This window comes from Alosa alosa, chromosome 12 (genome assembly GCF_017589495.1).
Source record: "Alosa alosa isolate M-15738 ecotype Scorff River chromosome 12, AALO_Geno_1.1, whole genome shotgun sequence".
NCBI lineage: Eukaryota > Metazoa > Chordata > Actinopteri > Clupeiformes > Clupeidae > Alosa > Alosa alosa.
Window position 1 is genome coordinate 33,646,716 of NC_063200.1, and position 18,024 is coordinate 33,664,739.

General features: G+C 40.2%; 1 protein-coding gene across 3 annotated transcripts in view; it reads right to left on the reverse strand.

Annotated features, from left to right (window-relative positions):
* Positions 1–18,024, reverse strand: part of jak2a (Janus kinase 2a) — a 124,914-nt gene that overhangs the window by 25,485 nt on the left and 81,405 nt on the right. For all 3 annotated transcript variants that reach the window (XM_048259632.1, XM_048259630.1, XM_048259631.1), the window contains 4 exons: positions 9,604–9,755; positions 9,221–9,371; positions 2,029–2,162; positions 1,720–1,909 (listed from right to left, as the gene is read on the reverse strand). In XM_048259632.1, the coding sequence (XP_048115589.1) occupies positions 1,720–1,909; positions 2,029–2,162; positions 9,221–9,371; positions 9,604–9,755 (627 nt within the window). The remainder of the gene's footprint in view (positions 1–1,719; positions 1,910–2,028; positions 2,163–9,220; positions 9,372–9,603; positions 9,756–18,024) is intronic.

Consider the following 18,024-nt stretch of genomic DNA (forward strand, 5'->3'; position numbering starts at 1 on the left):
CTTAGCTTTGTAACTAGTGTGTTTGGTATGTCTCATGACTACAGAAAACAGGCATGACAGTAGGGCTCCTGAGATCATAGACACAAATTTAATTTAATTTCTTGAATTTAATGTCCAAGATAATGGCTTGATTTTCAATTAAATTTGTCAAATGTCCAGCCAACAACAGCTAACCTTGAGAGCTGTGGTTAAAAGGAACGGTTGAAAGCATGGCTTTTCTTTCCTTAGCAATGATTGTTTATCGTATTTTTTTTGTGTGGAAAAAACAGCCTGTAAAGCGAAGTTAATAGCAGATAAGTCAGATTTAGATGGCACTCAAATGGTGCATGTCTGTCAATGAAATGTTATTTTTACTGTTTGATGTTATGTTACACTGTGCAGGCTATTGGTAGGTTCAATAAAGAAATTGAGTGTTTTTAATGAAAACATTAGGGAACAGCACTTGAGATCATTCTTTAGAACCTCTGAACTTTTTTCTTATCTGTTTCATCTTAAGAAAATGTTTGTGAATCCAGCCCCAGGTGTCTAAGATTGTGTAAATGAATTGCGAACAAAATCTATTTGATTGCTGAAATATTTAGAAATTATCATCAAATATGCAACATTCTGATAATTCACATCCATGTATATGAAAACATGAATGTTTGTTGAGATGTTGAGAAATGTCAACTGCTCAAGTTTAGAATAAAGTACCATCATCTGTCAAGTCATCCCGTATTTATTGTTGCTGTTCCCGACTTAGCGCGCACCAGTGTGATGGCGAAATGACGTCGATCCCTGACGGATGACAAATTTCAGCCTTGCACGAACAGCTCCAGCACAGGCGTTTTTTTTTTCAGTGGCGCACATGGTCGCGTCTGGCTGTGTCACAGGCATCAACCACATTTTTACTCAGTTCATTCAATAAAGGACAACATTGGACATGCCAACATAAAATGACTGTGCTCAACAAGTTTGAATAGTCAGTTTCAGAAGACAGGGAAGTTAACAGCGAGAGTTGCAAGTTGATTTGTTAGTCAGTTACACAGGGAATTAAGAGAAAAGAACTAGGACCCAGGGATATGGCAATAATCCAGCAAAAGGTAATGGAAAAAAAATAAACTCTTTCCCCTTTAGGAACGAAAGAGCGAGAGCGAAACTGCCTCGGTGGTGATGACTGCGAGCCACAGAGAGCTGGACTGCGAGGTGTCAACTTGCAAACCAGGGTGTGAAAGTGGAGTGTCTGGGATTCAATAGCAGCGCAGTGGCTGCAGAAGGCAGGCGTGCAGAGGGGCATGGCCGTAGGGGGTAGGTGAACATTTAAAAAATAAATTTACTGAATATGAAGTTTTGGTGGTTTAAGCCCTGAGGTTAAATGTTTTTATTGCATCTATTCTGTGATGTTAGAGGTACATAAAATCACCCGGCATGGACGTGCATTTTCTTTGGAATTAAGTAAACAACTACATTTAAACTTTTGTTTACAAGAAATGTTTTCTGCACTTTCAAAAATATTTGGTAACTGCTTAATGTACCAGTTAAGTAAGTTAGTAAATTTAATTTCACTGTGGTAAAATTCAGTCCCCAGACCCATTCTTAATCTCAATTCAGATTTGAGAATCATTCTGGTGTTAGCCTGGCGAATGGTTTGTTTACATTTTGTTAATAGAAAAAGCATTTAAGAGATATGAATCAGACACCTACAAATCTGTGGCCCCTCCAGGCCAGAAGACAGCTTACCTGCACTATAGCACACCCCTTTATATTTGACAATGTTGTCATGCTGGAGAGACTTGAGGATTTCAATTTCACGCTCAAAGTCACGTAGATGCTCAGCAGTGCTGTGCTGAAGTTTCTTAACTGCCACTACTTCTCCTGTGTTGTCCTGTAGTGGGTCGTAACGACACTTCTCCACACTGCCAAAGTTTCCCTAATGAAGCAACATAGAGGGTGAATGATACAATAATGATAATAAACATACAATGGGATGTGTTCAAAAAGAGGAAAACAGAATTGAACACTATGATGAAGCATGGTGTAGTTCTGCACCTTCCCAAGCTGTTGCAAGAAGATGAGATGTCGTTCCTCAAACTGTGCTGGCTCCTGGCTCTCAAATGCCCCAGGGAATCCAAAACCTCGAGCTCTGATTGGCACCATGTCACTTTCCACAAGCAGTTCATAGTCTACAGAGAGTGTGGTAGAGTTAGAAATCATCAGGAGCGTTTACATGCAGCCTAATATTGAGATTACAATATGTCTAAAAACCCAATCCAAATACAACTAACATTTCCATCTAAGACATATCAGTAAATTAAGATGAACAGATTCATACAGAGCCTTTTTCTACTCTTGTATAGACTACCGTAATTCACAGGTTCATCACTGAGTCCAACAAATACACAAGTGAATTCCATTCCATGCTCCACAAGTAAATTCCTTTTGTGCAAATTGTGCAATTGTTCCAAAAATGAAAATGAAAAATAGGAAATTGGAAAAATGGATTACATTTTCTGACATTGTTTTTCTGTTTGTCAAATAAATTCATAATTAAGATTTTACTTATTTTCCTGCTTTTGTATTTGTGTAACTTTGGATGGCTCACTATCTGAATTTGAATTGTTTGTCTTGTATATGAATTGTCTAAGACCATCAATTAAGTACACTTATTCAGCAAGTGCCACTAGTGTGAACTTTTTATACACCTGCATTTCCCTTACTGATGGATACAGTGTCTCTTCTTTGTACAGGAAAGACACAGAGAAAAATAGCTTACTTCATGCTACAAGTGCCCACCCTACATCTCTGAAACAAGGTCTGCCCTTCAGTCAGTTCACCAGACTGCATCGGATCTGCTCTGACAAAAATGACTTTGAGGCCAAAGCAAGACTTCAATATAGAGTTTTTAGCTCTAGAGGATATCCCAACAGCTGGCTTGATACACTTAACAAAGTACGTGCCTCTGGTACACATTCGGCCAATCTGGCTTCTAAACTAAATGAGAACCGCTGCATCCTTAAACTGACCTACAGTCATTTGAGCAGAGACATTGTTAATTCTCATTGGCACATAATTCAAAGTGATGATCCAACTGAATGGACTTTTTCAGAATCTGCCTCTCTGTCTTTTCTATAAGAGATAGGCTGGTCCATGCTGATACTGCCACGCCTCCTCCTATTACTCTCAGAGTTACGCCCAGGGTAATTTTCCTTGCAAAAGTTGCACGTTGTGCTCACACCATCTTAAGCTTCTGTCTTTCACACATCCACACACATCCACACACACATAGGACATACAAAATCAAGCAGTTTATCACATGCAAATCCACCCATGTGGTTTATATGTTATATTTAGATTTGCTCTTGCCCATTGTTGTATGTAGGCAAAACTATCAGGGCTTTACACATTTTGAAACATTTGCGTGCAGTCAGGAGATGTGATGAAACTGTCTGTTTCCAGACATTTTCAAATCTGCCAAGCACTCAATTTCTAACCGGAATTCCCTGGGCATGGAGAGTTTTACCTAAAAAGAGTGGCTAAGATAAAAAAAAAAAAAAAAACTGCTAGAGAGAATCTTTTTGGATTTTCGAACTTAAAAGCCTCTTTCAAAAAGGGATAAATGAAGACATAAACTACTTGTTGATTGCTCTGAACCCACTGGGTACTTGTTAATTGCATGTCTGTGGTTGATTCACTATAAGCATTGAGAATAGCTGGATGGCTGAAACTTCTGCTCTTGCTCCAAATTAAAAAAGTCTTTCTGCAAAGACTTTGTCTAGTCACCTTTTTGTGAACCACTCATAGTCTCTTCCTCACAGTATTGGTTCTAATGCATCTGTACTAAGAAACTGTCACCTGAGCGCAACAATACTTCTTGGCCTTGTAACTTTGGATGGAAAATTGATTATTGAACTAGATGTACCGCATAGCGGTACAAAATATGACCGCCGCTCAGTCCTGTACATCCGTTCCGCGAAAATAAATCACACTTCAATTTGTCTCCATATTTTACTCCATCCCCCACTCTTGAAACTTTTGTGTATGCTTGTTTGGCATGCCTGAGTGTGTGTGTGTGCGGCTGCACAGAAAGTACCCTACTGGTGCTGAAAAGGTGAATAGATTGTAGAATAGCCAAAGAAGATGTAGAATTGTTATAAAACCTTTAAAATCTCTAAACAATCACAAGTAGGGCAGTTCATCACAGTTCATCCATTGCAACTGGATTGATGAAAGGTCACTTACACCTGTAGGCTACATTGTATTTGGGAAAAGCAAAAGGTATCAGCATAATGTTATTTATTTATTTATTTTTTATGTATTTATAAACAAAAACATCTCTGTCAGTTCCATGCCGTTTTCAACAGCTATCAAAAACAAAGGTCATTTTTGGATGGATGGATTTTTTTGTGAATGTTTCTTCTTCTACATAAGATTTTAGTCATCTTTAGTTCATGTAATACTTTATTGTCAATGCACAAATTAAGTAACAGTAGTCTGAAACGTTATTGTTAATGCACAAATTAAGTAACAGTAGCCTAGTCTGAAACGGCGTGCTGTTTTACATCTAACCAGTGGTGCAAATAACTGACATGTCCAAATGGGCCTTGATGAAATGCGTCGCTAGACTGTTCATACACATTTTAACGGGCCAACGTTGAAGAGCTTTTGTCCGTTATTGTTAGTGCAAATATAGGCTGATTCATGTTCCCTTGCATTGTTTAACTGAGGTCCATGGCTAGTCTGGCTTTCATCAGACCAAGCTCAATCTTTTAAGAAATCAAAAATAAATAGCGGGCAGATCAGGCTGGGTTCACCCAGCCTAGTCCATAGGCACCGATATTGTTTAATTTTCCGATTGAGATATACACGCCTGGCTATTCTAAATGCAAAATGCATCAGGGAGTTATGACAAAACGGTAACTAACAAACTAGATCCTAATAGAAAGTTGTTAGCTTCCCTAAGCTACAGGTAGGATTATAAGGTAGGCCTATTGACAACATAAATTGTCAATAGGCTATGCTGGCGACACAAATAAAATCTCCTTTGAAACCAATGGCTTACGCCTTACAGTATCAAAGCGGACTTAAACTGTCATATCGCGGCGAAAAGTTGTAATAACATTCACGCAGCTCCATGAGTCAATGAAAGCAAAAATGAAGTAGCCACTTCTAAATGGGACCTACTACACAGTAGCTTAAGGTGTTTTGCTAAAACAGCCATAATGAAATGAAGGTGTCATTGTTTGGATACTTCACACACACCGCGTTTTTTAATTTCACAGACTACAACTACCAAGCTGTAATCAAAGCACATCGATTCCCCTCTCACACCCTGCACGCACTTAAAACAAAATAAACAGGCGTCTCAGTCTCACGCATGTATAGGCAAAACTGCATCAGACCGGTGTAACGTTGGTAAATCTTCCATTGCACAGAATGATTTTGTAGCACGTGCAATAAATGACAGTCGAAGATACAAACAGTGCTGCTATACATTTGCTTGGTATAACCGCATTTATAGTTTTCTACAAATGCAATAAATCAAATGCCTCCATCACTCAACCAACGCTAACGGTAACATTACCTAGGTCCTTATTGATATTACAAGATTAACGCATTGCCTGCAGTAAAACCAAGCATGTCCGATAAACATCCTCAGATTTATTTCGGCTTCAAGAAGAAATGGGAATTACACTTCATGTGAACATCGTCCTATCCTTATTAGATGTTCGCTGCGGTAAATTACAGTCCTTGTATGAAGCGCCCATTGTTTTTTTTTCAACCCCTTTTAACTTCCAACAAAATTACGCCTCACTGCAACGATCGCCATCTAGTGGACAAACGACTACTTCTCAAATACTGAAAATGCAGCCATGATGATGATGATGAATATTTATTTTGGCTTTCTTTTTTAATCCTACTGATTTTCATTTTTTACCGGGAATCACAAATGAGTGATTATGAGCCAGGTTTATGTGGGCCCTTGAGACCAACATACCATAAAAGATTCACAGAGAACTGTGTCTGCCCTACCCTCCTTTCGGGGGTCCAGTCCAGCGGGGGCTGCAGATGAAAACTAAAAATGACGGTTCCATGCTATCCATATGGGGGTACATGCTCACCAAGTTTTGTGTACCCGGTCTTTCAGTGTCCCGGAATCCTTGTTGGTGTATGCGTCACTAAATGTACACATAAATTATTTTATTGTAAGGCCCCCATGAACGAAAAGTACACAAAACTTGGCATGCATTCAGAGGGTGTCATAATGATCCTACACTTTTAATTTTGTGCAGTTTTGACCTTGTCAGCCAGAGATATTGAGATGAAAACACCTAATTTTATGCTTTTAATTTTTAACTAGGTGGCTATACATGAAATAAGTGGTAATGGGATGGGTTGACATGCCCCTTAAGACCAACATACAAAAAAAAAGGTGGACCTCCTAGGCCCTACGGTTCTCGAGATATTCACAGAAAACTGTCTCCGCCACCTACAGGCCAGTTGGTGTATAGTAACATAAATTAATTTATTGTGTGGCCCCCATGAACGGAATTCCACAAAAACTTGGCGTGCATACAGAGGGTGTCATAATGATCCTACACTTCCAATTTTGTGCAGTTTTGACTATGTTAGGTCACAGATACCTTCAATTACACCACCTCATTTTTACTTTTTGTGTTTAACTAGGTGGCTATACATGAAATGAGTGGTTATGGAATGCGTTGACATGGCCCCTTGAGATCAACATACAAAAAATAATGGTCCTCCTAAACCTTACGGTTCTCGAGATATTCACAGAAAAAACTGTGTCTGCCCTACCCTCCTTCGGGGTGCAGTCCAGCGTGGGGCTACAGATCAAAAACGAAAAACGATGGTTCCATGCTATCCATATGGGGTTACATGCCCACCAAGTTTTGTCTACCCGGTCTTTCAGTGTCCCGGAATCATTGACGGAAATTTGGACATGCGAAAAAAAAAAAAAAAAAAAAAAAAAAAAAAAATCTGACTAAACCTATATGACCGCCAAGGCTTGCTGGGCGGTCATAATAATAGATCACCTATTAGTATCTATCTATCTATCTAGAGAATCGGAAAGAAAGTGTTTGGCTGCCTGTGGGGGTCTAAGTGCAGGGTCTAAGTGCCAGACTCAAATGGCTTTTGATCAATATCAGTTAAATGATAGACAAGTGTTCACTGCAACATGATTAAAGACAACTGTATGTGAGTTTTGTTGCACAGGGGTGTGGAACCTATTTCCCCAGTTGTGATCTCCAGGGAGCAGTTACGAATGGCCAGAACACGAATGGTCACAGCATCACAAGGAGAGGCGAGGGAAAAGAGGGATTTACCCTTTTAAACATCACTGCCCAGATCATACACTGTGTTCCAAATTATTATGCAAATTGGATTTAAGTGTCATAAACATTTATTTTTTTATTTTTAAATTAAACTCATGGAAAGTGGTCAGACAGAAACTGCCAAGGTCATTTTCACACCGTCAGGGACCCTAAAGGGGCCATGATTCCGGCCCAAACCTGGGCTGTTACCAACATACACCTTGGATAACTACAATTGTTACTGGAATAGATGGGAAATACGATAAGTCTTTCAGGGAAAGTAGGCAACTCTATCTTGAGTCATTACCAGCTTACACAGCCTATGCTTCCTGTACCAACCACATGGTTCTTAGGTGAGATGATGGGTAATAGTGGAGGAATTTGCACTGTAGTTTCTCTGTATTCATCTACACATTACCTGTAGCAATTACCCAATAATGCTCAATCATTTATTGAAAATAGTTGTGGTGTTTCTTAGTATTTTACATGTAGTTTCAACCTTCATGTTACCTGTGGCAATTACTAGGTATGCACAATATATCAGTGGGCAATATATTTATGACTGATACGTGAAAAAAATGAAATATTGCTATTGTTCCGATAACAGACTTTAGGCCGATAATTTGAACCAATACTTTTTTAAGCCCTCATTTCCCAACTACGTAAGGCCTGTCTGGCTACACGCTACTTGAGCTTTGTTGGCTACTTCTTCCTCAAAATAATGTCAGTTGTGTGGATGTATTTCACTATTCTAACAAGATCTGTATTGAATCTGTGCAGCCCAAAATCCTCTCGTGAATGATCTTCCTTAAAACCTAAGCAGAGCGGAGCTCAGCCTACCCAGAGCGAATTGCCTTCTTGTGCTGGTGTGTCTGCACTTTACTGCACTAGTTAGGAAAACAAATAAACTCTTTGGTGGAACAAGTCAGTAGATAAGTAGCTCTCTAAGCAGTATTTTAGTATTATATTTGCATTTTGTTCGCTTGGGTTTTGTAATATTACCGAGAAATACGCTAACCATTCCCGCATCAGTTCCAGACTGGTCATTATAAGTTATTGACCTTCGGGGCTAACCCCTTTCACTTCTGCTGCAGAAAGTTGTGCGCAACAGAGTAGCCTACTGACACAACAAGATACAGTCCGGGGAGTTCAATTACCTGCTGTTGAAACTATATATATATGTATATATATATATACATTTATTTCCCTCACAAACTCTGGTTTGGTCCCTAGCTTTTCCCCCAGCTTCTAGCTGATTATCTATTATAGATATGAAAACGATTCACACACTGTCGCTGGTGACTCACTCGCAACTCACTGACGTCACGTTCACTTAAAGGCGCCACACATAGGCCTAGGCTATATCTATTTTGCTGTACCATTGTGGACTATTATGAGTTATGTCAGTCATTAGAGTTAAGTAAAATCACTGCAAATAAATGCGTAATATCATATAAGTAAGTATATATACTCTTTTGATCGCGTGAGGGAAATTTGGTCTCTGCATTTATTCCAATCTGTGAATTAGTGAAACACACACAACACACAGTGAGGTGAAGCACACACTAACCCGGAGCAGAGAGCTGCCTGCTACAGCGGCGCTCGGGGAGCAGTGAGGGGTTAGGTGCCTTGCTCAATGGCACTTCAGCCGTGGATGTGGGCATGGGAGAGCAGTGCTCAACCACTTCACCCGCCCACATTTTTCCTACTGGTCGGGGATCGAACCGGCAACCCTTCGATTACAAGCCCGAGTACTGTGAGTACAATGAGTACTGAATGCTAGATATGATTTTGCTAGCTTTTTGGTGAGATAACATCATGTCCAGTGCTAAGAGAAAGCTTTAGTAGCTAAGCAAAAACAAACATTTGCGAGAAATGCATACTGTACTATACAGGGCTGTACAGACCTGGAGTAAAAAGGCTGTTCAGATCTCTGATCACTGCTCGGAAGGAGGGCCGGTGCAAAGGCTCATAGTCCATACAGCTGTTGATAAGATTGGCCAGTTCTGTCCACTTGGGGGCAGGAAGTTGGTGCCGGTCCTCGTAGAAAAGATTTTTCTTGAACAAAAATATTTATAACTACATTGTTACAGAGAATAGTGGATGTTCAGACTAATATTTTCCTTCTGAGCTTGCCTGTAAGGCTGGCTGACCAATATTTTTATGTCTTGGAAATGTTTCACAGCCAGGCAGCACTATTATTTATTACATTCTTTCATTTTCATTTGTCAATGTTGACTGTCCACGCTTTGATGTGAAATAATTAAAGATGAAATTAAAAATGTATTACCTTTGAACTGTCCAGAGTACTTAAGGGTTTCTCCCCTCCACTGCAGATTTCCCACAGTGTGGTACCAAAGCTCCACTTATCTGTAGCCAAAGTAAGGTTCCGTGGATTGTCAACACATTCAGGTGGCACCCATGGAATCCTTTCCAGCAGAACTGCACAAATATATACATAACCATAACTATGGACAGTTTAAATGTGTGTACTGTATGTGTGTGTTTGTCTTTTTGTCACAAAGTACTACACACTTAGCAAATCACAGTTAAACTTTGATTGAAAACTTTGATAAGAATTTTGATACGTGTGTGTTTTTTTGGGGGGGGTTGGGGGCAACCAAGTACGCTTGATTTTATTCAGCTGATTTCCAAGTTAACAACTTGGATGGCAATAGACCTTGCAAATACCAGAGGTGTGGACTCGAGTCATATGACTTGGACTGAAGTCAGACTCGAGTCACGATTTCAATTACTTCAGACTTGACAAAATTAGAAATGACTTGCAACTTGACTTGGACTTCCATGCTATTGACTCAAGACTAGACTAGGACTTTGCCCCTTTGACTTGTAATGACTAATGGCATGGGTAAAATTACTTTTATCTTATCGAAATATAACTATTTCCTGCCCATACCAACTTCAGCAGCCACAAGTTCATCGAACATTACACGCTTACATGCTCCAGTTTGTCGCCTGACTAAAGGCGGATTTACAGCTTACCCCCCACAGATCCCTCTGCGCCGCTTCAAACCCCCCTCCAAGCCCTCCGCCGTCGCTCGACGTCCACCTCCAAAAATGTGTAACATTGCGGCGAAGCGACACGCAACATGCTAGCTCACTGACATAAGCTTTGCAAATAAGCTCAGACATATTTTGGTTACAATGACGGGGTTATCCGTGTATATTTGTCAGTAACATTTTGAAATTAGCACTTTGCCAGCAAGCAGTACTTTGTGGGTAGTTGTGGTAAAGTTTGCTTGCTAACATAACATAATCTGGCTGGCAGACACCTCGCAAATAACCTCAGATTTATTTTCTGATTACAATAACTAGTTCATTGGATTTTACTGTGTCTATATCTCAATACTTTTTACAAAATCTAAGCAAGAAAAGGCCAAACAAATAAGATTAATATTTCAGCATGACAGTCTACGGGGTTTGCCATTCTGACTACCGTTTCGGTGGTGAGCGACGCGAACATTAGCCTGGAAAATCCAGACCCTGATAATCTAGAAAGATTAAGGGTCTGGCAAAGAACAATGTAATGGCCCAACTCGAGGGGCGGCAACAAGCATGCATTTAAAAATCTCACTGCACGTAATTGGATAACACTAGACCAGGGATCACCAAATGGCGGACCGCGGTCCGAGTCCGGACCGTGACGTGATCCTATCCGGACCCAGACCATAATAGCCTAATTTAGATTTTCACGTAAGATTTCAAAGCTGCGCTAAATGTTTTGGTTGGTTAGGATAACAGCATTTACTTCAGGAGCTTCAGGAACCATCATTTAAACTTGCTGCTACTCAGCCAGTGAAATCTGTGAATTCTGATAAAGTCGAGTCAGTGAGTAAAGTAGCCTACTATGGGGAAGAGACTGATAGCCTGAAATGAGCGAGGAGAGGAGACGGGATGAGAAACAATCAGATGGATATCTAAGTTAACGATAAGTAAGTTATTTTCAAATCATCGATTGCTCAAAGAGGAGAAAGCTAGACAGCGAGAACAGAGCTTTATATAACGATACGGGGGCAATCCCACGCAAAACTGTCACGTCCATAACACCAACTAAATATGGATGTGACAGTTTTGCGCGGAATTGCCCTGGACCTCTTCTATACATTCTGAGACAGGCGATTTTTAAAGTGCCAATTTGAAGCACCTCTACTAGACAAATCATATTATTTTGAGCAAGCATAGGGTAGGCTATGCCCATTAAACAGTGAACTGAGACTAGGGGTGGGCGATATATATCGTCTGCGATAATATCAAGTAGCATTGATGAGTCACATTTTTTCCTACATGGTATTATATGGAGAAAACATTAGCCTTTGAGTATTTTAATCGTCAGTTGTAAACGAAGAACTCTTCTCATGTAGGCCTAACCCTTTTGTAAATGGACTGAAGTTCGCTCTAATATCGATTATGCTAACCGTTAGCATCTCTATGGGATTTCTCATATACATTAGCCATAAGCTAATGCATTAGTTTCTATTCTGTAACTTGGAATGTTAACCTACATGATTTCTCTTAAATAAAACCTCGAAGGAAATGACAGATGTACTCTGTTGGTCTGCTTAGTTTTACAGTGAATCCTAAGTAAAGGTTTTTGAAGGGAACTTCAGCTTCAGACTTTCTCTTGGGAAACTGTTAGGCCTATTCGTCTTCTCTAATGTAGCTGGCTAGTCCATGTCATTGCCACACACAAGTGGGGGCAGAATTGGAAATGTGTCAGAGTGACAATGCATTGGTTGATTTGGTTAAAAAGTCACAGGTTAGGTTATTTGTTATTATTGTATTGATGCTATTCATAAATAATGAGCTGTAAAGTAACTCAGACTTTTACAAATTTCTTTTAAAGGATATCGACTAATTATCGTTATCGTCAAAATCACAAAAAACATTGAGATATTATTTTTTGTCCATATCGCCCACCCCTAACAGACCACAGAATATTTGTACGATTTAAGAAGGCAATATGATTGATCCACCACAATCTAGTTAAGCCTACATGCATTCACTGCTCAACAACGTGATGTTCCTGGGTTTCCAGGATTTCGGGTCAACATAAAAAAACTAAAAAAAAAAAAAATTAAACTTGCTGATTACTGGGTTCAAGGAACCAGCTGTGGAATATCCATCCTTGTCTCAGCTCAAATTTTATTTTAAGTTTACGTTAAGATCTTAAAAATAACCAAGGCTACTCAGTTTTTCTCCCCAATTACTCTTATCTTGCTACTTATTTTATTTCACATTAAACATTAGGCTTGGCCTACAATCTTCTATTTCTTGAATTTCCCCTTGGGGATCAATAAAGTATCTATCTATCTATAATCTATCTATCTATAACTAGGCTCCACCCATCCATCCTAATATTATATATATATATATATATATATATATATATATATATATATTATACATACATACATATACATAGCCTAAACATTATGATGCACGGACCTTTGCTTGAGGAAATTGTCCGTAACTGGACCTCGCTGAAGATTAATTGAATACCCCTGCGCTATACTATGTTTACTCTGAATTACAAGGGCATAGGTTTGGTCTCAGCTTTGGTGGGGACACATCCATTCCTGTTGTCACGATACCAACATTACTGTTTCAATACCAATAGCAAGTGAAGAATCTCGATTTCGATACTATTGCGATTTTTTACAATTTGATTTGGTTTGTGTGATTTGTGAGATCATTCACATCAGTGGCAATCATAGAATTTGATTGACCCTCCACATACACACACATAGAAAGTGATGGTTGTCATAGGTTTCTTTTTCATATTTTGGAATTCATATAAACTATACATTTATATTGATAATTATTTGTAGTATTTTATGATCTGCATGATTACTAATAGCTAAACATATTTAGCAATTTGATTACATCATATTGATATTTAAATTATTAGGCTACACTTGTCTATATCATCACATTTGATGTGTAAATCTAATTGAGTGCCTGTCACATTAAGAGGTACGTGAATGCTGAAAAATGGTTTCGCAAGTGCAAGGATATGTGGATTCAATTCATCATGTTTGCTATGTCATTAGATAAAATAAATGTTAAAAACTAACAAGTCAAATAAAATCTTTCTGGGATGAGATCAAAGAAGAGATAAGTGTCTCGCAATGTTCATTTCTATTCACAAATACACTAGCCTACATAAACAGAATATAGGAACAGGAAAATGTCTCGGATCCATTGTTTATTGCGACTGCAAGATTGGTAGCCCAATTAGCCTAACAGTCAGTGATGGTGACTTGTAGCCTATGTGACTGTCCGTGCGGCACAGCCTTATTCAACATGACTCCTAACTTTGGTTGAAAGATTACAGAAGCTAGGTTAGCTGTGACAATATCCTGGATAATAATCCTAACAGCTAATGCCATTTCACACAGTAAAATCCGCATTTGAAAGCCTGGTCACCAGTTGCCAGTTTGTATGGCTAATTATTTTGCCTAGACTGCAATGAAAAAGCTTCGTATTTTTGGGTGGCAAAGCTGATCTACAAACCACAAAAAGTGGCAAACATGTACATGCTGAAGGGCAAAGGGAATATCACAATGTTTTACGCTGGACTTTTTTGGGATAGGCTATGTATTGGCAGACAGCCCAAACGTACCGTTGTCGTTGACACACCCGCTCGCTTGACTGCTGGTGCAAACAAGTACAGTAACCTGTGCTTTGACACTCTCCGTGCGTGTAGGCCTACTGTAGCGTGCATGTTAGATAACCCTTCCCCCTCCCCCTCTGTTTTTCAGCAAATCATATGACAACGTTTCTTGTACTGTTGTGCTGGCTGTCGGAATGATCAGCAGCACAAATAAGTTCGCTAAAATATTGGTGGGGACAATTTTGTCATTGTCACGGCGTGAGTCCGTGCCGGTGGACACCTTTGAGATCACGAATGTTACGCATGCACATCAATAAACTGACAAACATAACCCGCAACATTCACAACTTCCATTCATCATTGTTCCACACATATGCCGGCATAATTACAACATGATATGGAATAAGCTGTCTGAGTTGATATGTTGTTTGTTCTGTTTGTTATGTGCGTAGATGTGCTGTTTGTCGTTTGTTCGTTCGTTCATGCGCTCGCTAAGATGTTTGTTAATGTTTGTCGGGAAAGGCCTACCGGCCACGTAACAGTGTATTTAACATCACGACTTGCATAACATGCTACATCTAAAATTATGTGTTTATTGTATTGGTGGAATGCATGTGGTGGACAATAATTTCAATAGAAAGGTAGCCAACCTGTAGAAGGGGTTTGGCTACCATTGCATAGGAGAGCCACAGGGGGGAAACAATGTGCTACGGGAATGATATTAAGTCGTACATTTTCTGTATCCATTAAAGCTTATGATAGTATGAATTTGTCACGGGAAATGTGTTGCAATATATTTTGTATATTTTTGTCATTTCTCATGTGTAACATTAGCCTATTAGCCAAACGGGAATTTGAAAGACAACTGATTATCCCGCCCCTCGGACTGAGCACTGCGAACGATGAGTGTCCAGACCCTACATTTTAATGTGGGTCTGGCTCGTCAGGCTAGTGTAACATTTGTTAATTGATTGAATTATGTGTTGGTATAGCCTAGGGGTGGGGTTTTAGCCTATTTATAGGGGCAGAATGGAACTTGTGTTGAGTATGTTCTGGGCTATGAGAGAGAGAACATTCTCTGTGCTGTGTGTTGGGCCAGTGAATTTTGGTATTGCCAATTTACCTGCACATATATATATTAGTGCATCGCTGCACTTAGGTTTATTTTCTTGTTTTTGAAAAGTTTTTCTTTATTTTTGTTATTATTTAGTCACTGTATACTTTTTGCACCTCTGGAATTTTAGGCAACGCAGAAATTCGAAGCCACACACCCCTTAGCGTTATGGCGGTGAAATGCACTGCGATGCAAAGCAATTCCGACACAGAACTCTTAAAGGGTAAAATATATCAATTTCCCACAGAAAATGTGTTAGTTAAGGTGGTGGCTGTCCGACAAGATATCTTGGAAAATATTATTTTTTCATTTGGGCTAATGAAATTAAATGTCCAAAAACTCAACAATGCCTGGCCGAACGGCTTCCAGTGATTTCAAAATTATGCAAGCCCTGCTCCTACTACTACTACTACTAGGGCTGAACGATTTATTGCATTTGCGATAATATCGCAACATGATGAAACAAGATTTTCAAACCGCAAAGGCTGCGATTACGCTTGTAATATGTGACACCAACACTGCATCACTGGCGAAGAGAGCTCAGCGCCGCCTGTACTTCCTGCGGAAACTCAGGCGAGCAAGTGCTCCACCAGCCATCATGACCACATTCTACCGAGGCACCATTGAGAGCATCCTCTCCAGCTGTATCGCTGTGTGGGGGAAGCTGCACTGAATACAACAGGAAAGCCCTGCAGCATAGTGAACACAGCTGGAAGGATTATTGGTGCTTCACTCCCCTCCCTGAAGGACATTTACACCACCCACCTCACCCGCCAGGGGCGACCAAAATTGTGAGTGATGGAAGTCACCCCGCTCACAATCTGTTTGATCTACTGCCCTCTGGGAAGAGGTACAGAAGCCTGCGCCCTCGCACTACCAGACTCACCAACAGCTTCATACACACCAAGCTGTAAGGATGCTGAACTCTCCCTCCTCTCCCCCTCCACCCTCAGCTACATAACATCCTGGACATTGGACCCAAAATGGCCGCCTGCACTACTCCACTTGCACACTTGCACACTTGTACACTTTACAACTTGGTGTTGTTGTCCTGAAAACACAACACTTCTGCTGCTCTTACATAACTTTTGCACCACTATGCCACTTTCTTTTTTTACTTAGGTCAAACAGAACTACCCAAGCCTTTTATTGGCCTGACTTTGCACTAGTATTTTATTGACTGTCTATGCACAATTTCAACCAAATTTTGCTGCTCTTATTTTTTCATTATTATATGTGCCCTCTTATTTACTTATTTACTTACTTTTTTGTTTACTTGAATGTTATGTTTGTCTGTGGACCTAAATTGGTAAAATATGTCTTGTCTTCACCGTGGGATAGTGAGAAACGTAATTTCGATCTCTTTGTATGTCTGGAACATGTGAAGAAATTGACAATAAAGCTGACTTTGACTTTGACGTCACCAAAACGCATTTATACTTGCGCTTGCCGACGCGCCACCGACTCTTCACACCGACCACTGAAGAAGCAAAAAATGTAAACAAGAGGACCAGCTAACAGTGTCAAGAAAGGTCTGATCAATAGAGCTACTTTGGTTAAAAATAAACCTCTTCATTACCCTTTTGCTCGAACCTGCCATGTCCCTGGTTCTAGTTCATAATTCCCCTGTGCTGCTACTCTGGCTGGTAACTTCGTTCACTTGTCCAGCTGACGATTAAAACTTCACGACTGTTTAGGCTGCACAGCAGCCATTCACCTGTGCACTGGGGACAGTGGGGGCATTTGCGATATCCAAGGGGGTTGGCGGCGCAAACATTTCATCTCACAGGTAATGAATGAATTGATGCATAATGTTATCCGCGAGTAGTTGACACAGCTAACCACCAAAAACCCAGCTGTTCTAATATTCGCTTACCAGCTAAGGCTCTTAGCCTACATACACGCTGCTAACTGCTGATAACTTTGCCTGTTTAAAGAGTTTTGTCTCTGCGATTGGCTTTGTTGTGATATTAACAAACTAGTTAATTTGCATGCATGCAGATTGCGCGGCGGTGTTGATGATGCTAACCTTTAGTTAACACCGAGCTGAACGGTCATTCGGCCGCATTTATTTGCGCTGCAACAATCTAGTTTGTTCCGATTCACGTGAAAGTAGCCTAAAGAGGAGAGGAGCGGGTCTGTGTGTGTGTGTGTGTGTGTGTGTGTGTGTGTGTGTGTGTGTGTGTGCGTGCGTGCGTGCGTGCGTGTCTGGAGAGCACAGGACAAGGAGAAGCCGTGTCAGTTAGGGTGACCAGATGAGATTGGCTGAAATTCGGGACGCTTTTTTTTCCTCGGAGGGGAGGGGGGGTAGGCCTACAGCTAATTTTCAAACCTGTACCAAAGCACATTTTTATTCAAACATCAAGTCTGCCTCAAAATACAACAGAGAAATCATGAACTCAAAATGTCATTGTGGGAAAAAAACAAAAAAAAGCAATGACTGCGTAACAGTGCAAACCAGACCTTTCAGAATAAGGATAATAGCCTAAGGCTAATAACAAGCCTTGCCAAAATTATGGGTCATTAAGTAAGAATACAAAATAATTGTTAGATTAAGTAGATTATGTTAAAACGACATGGACATTAGGCCGAACTTCCGACGAATTTTTTTTTGCACACACGCTGGCTCTGCCTGCTGCGCTGCCTGCACATTCAATATCCTCGGCTTCGCGAAATCAGTGCATATTCACGCCTAATTATAGAACGTCAAAAAGAAACAAAGTAGCCGGGCTGCATCCAGACACTTAGCTGCCATCGGGGGCTGCATGCAGTCGACTCAACCTCTCTACGGACAGTTTTTAATGTTTATCAGAAAATAACTACTCAGTATTCTGATTGAGTATAATTTTCGGGACAATTAGGGCAGGATTCGGGATCCGGGACAACTGCTTGGATATCGGGACTGTCCCGAATTTTTCGGGACGTCTGGTCACCCTAGTGTCAGTGCCACTGCATGTAGACCT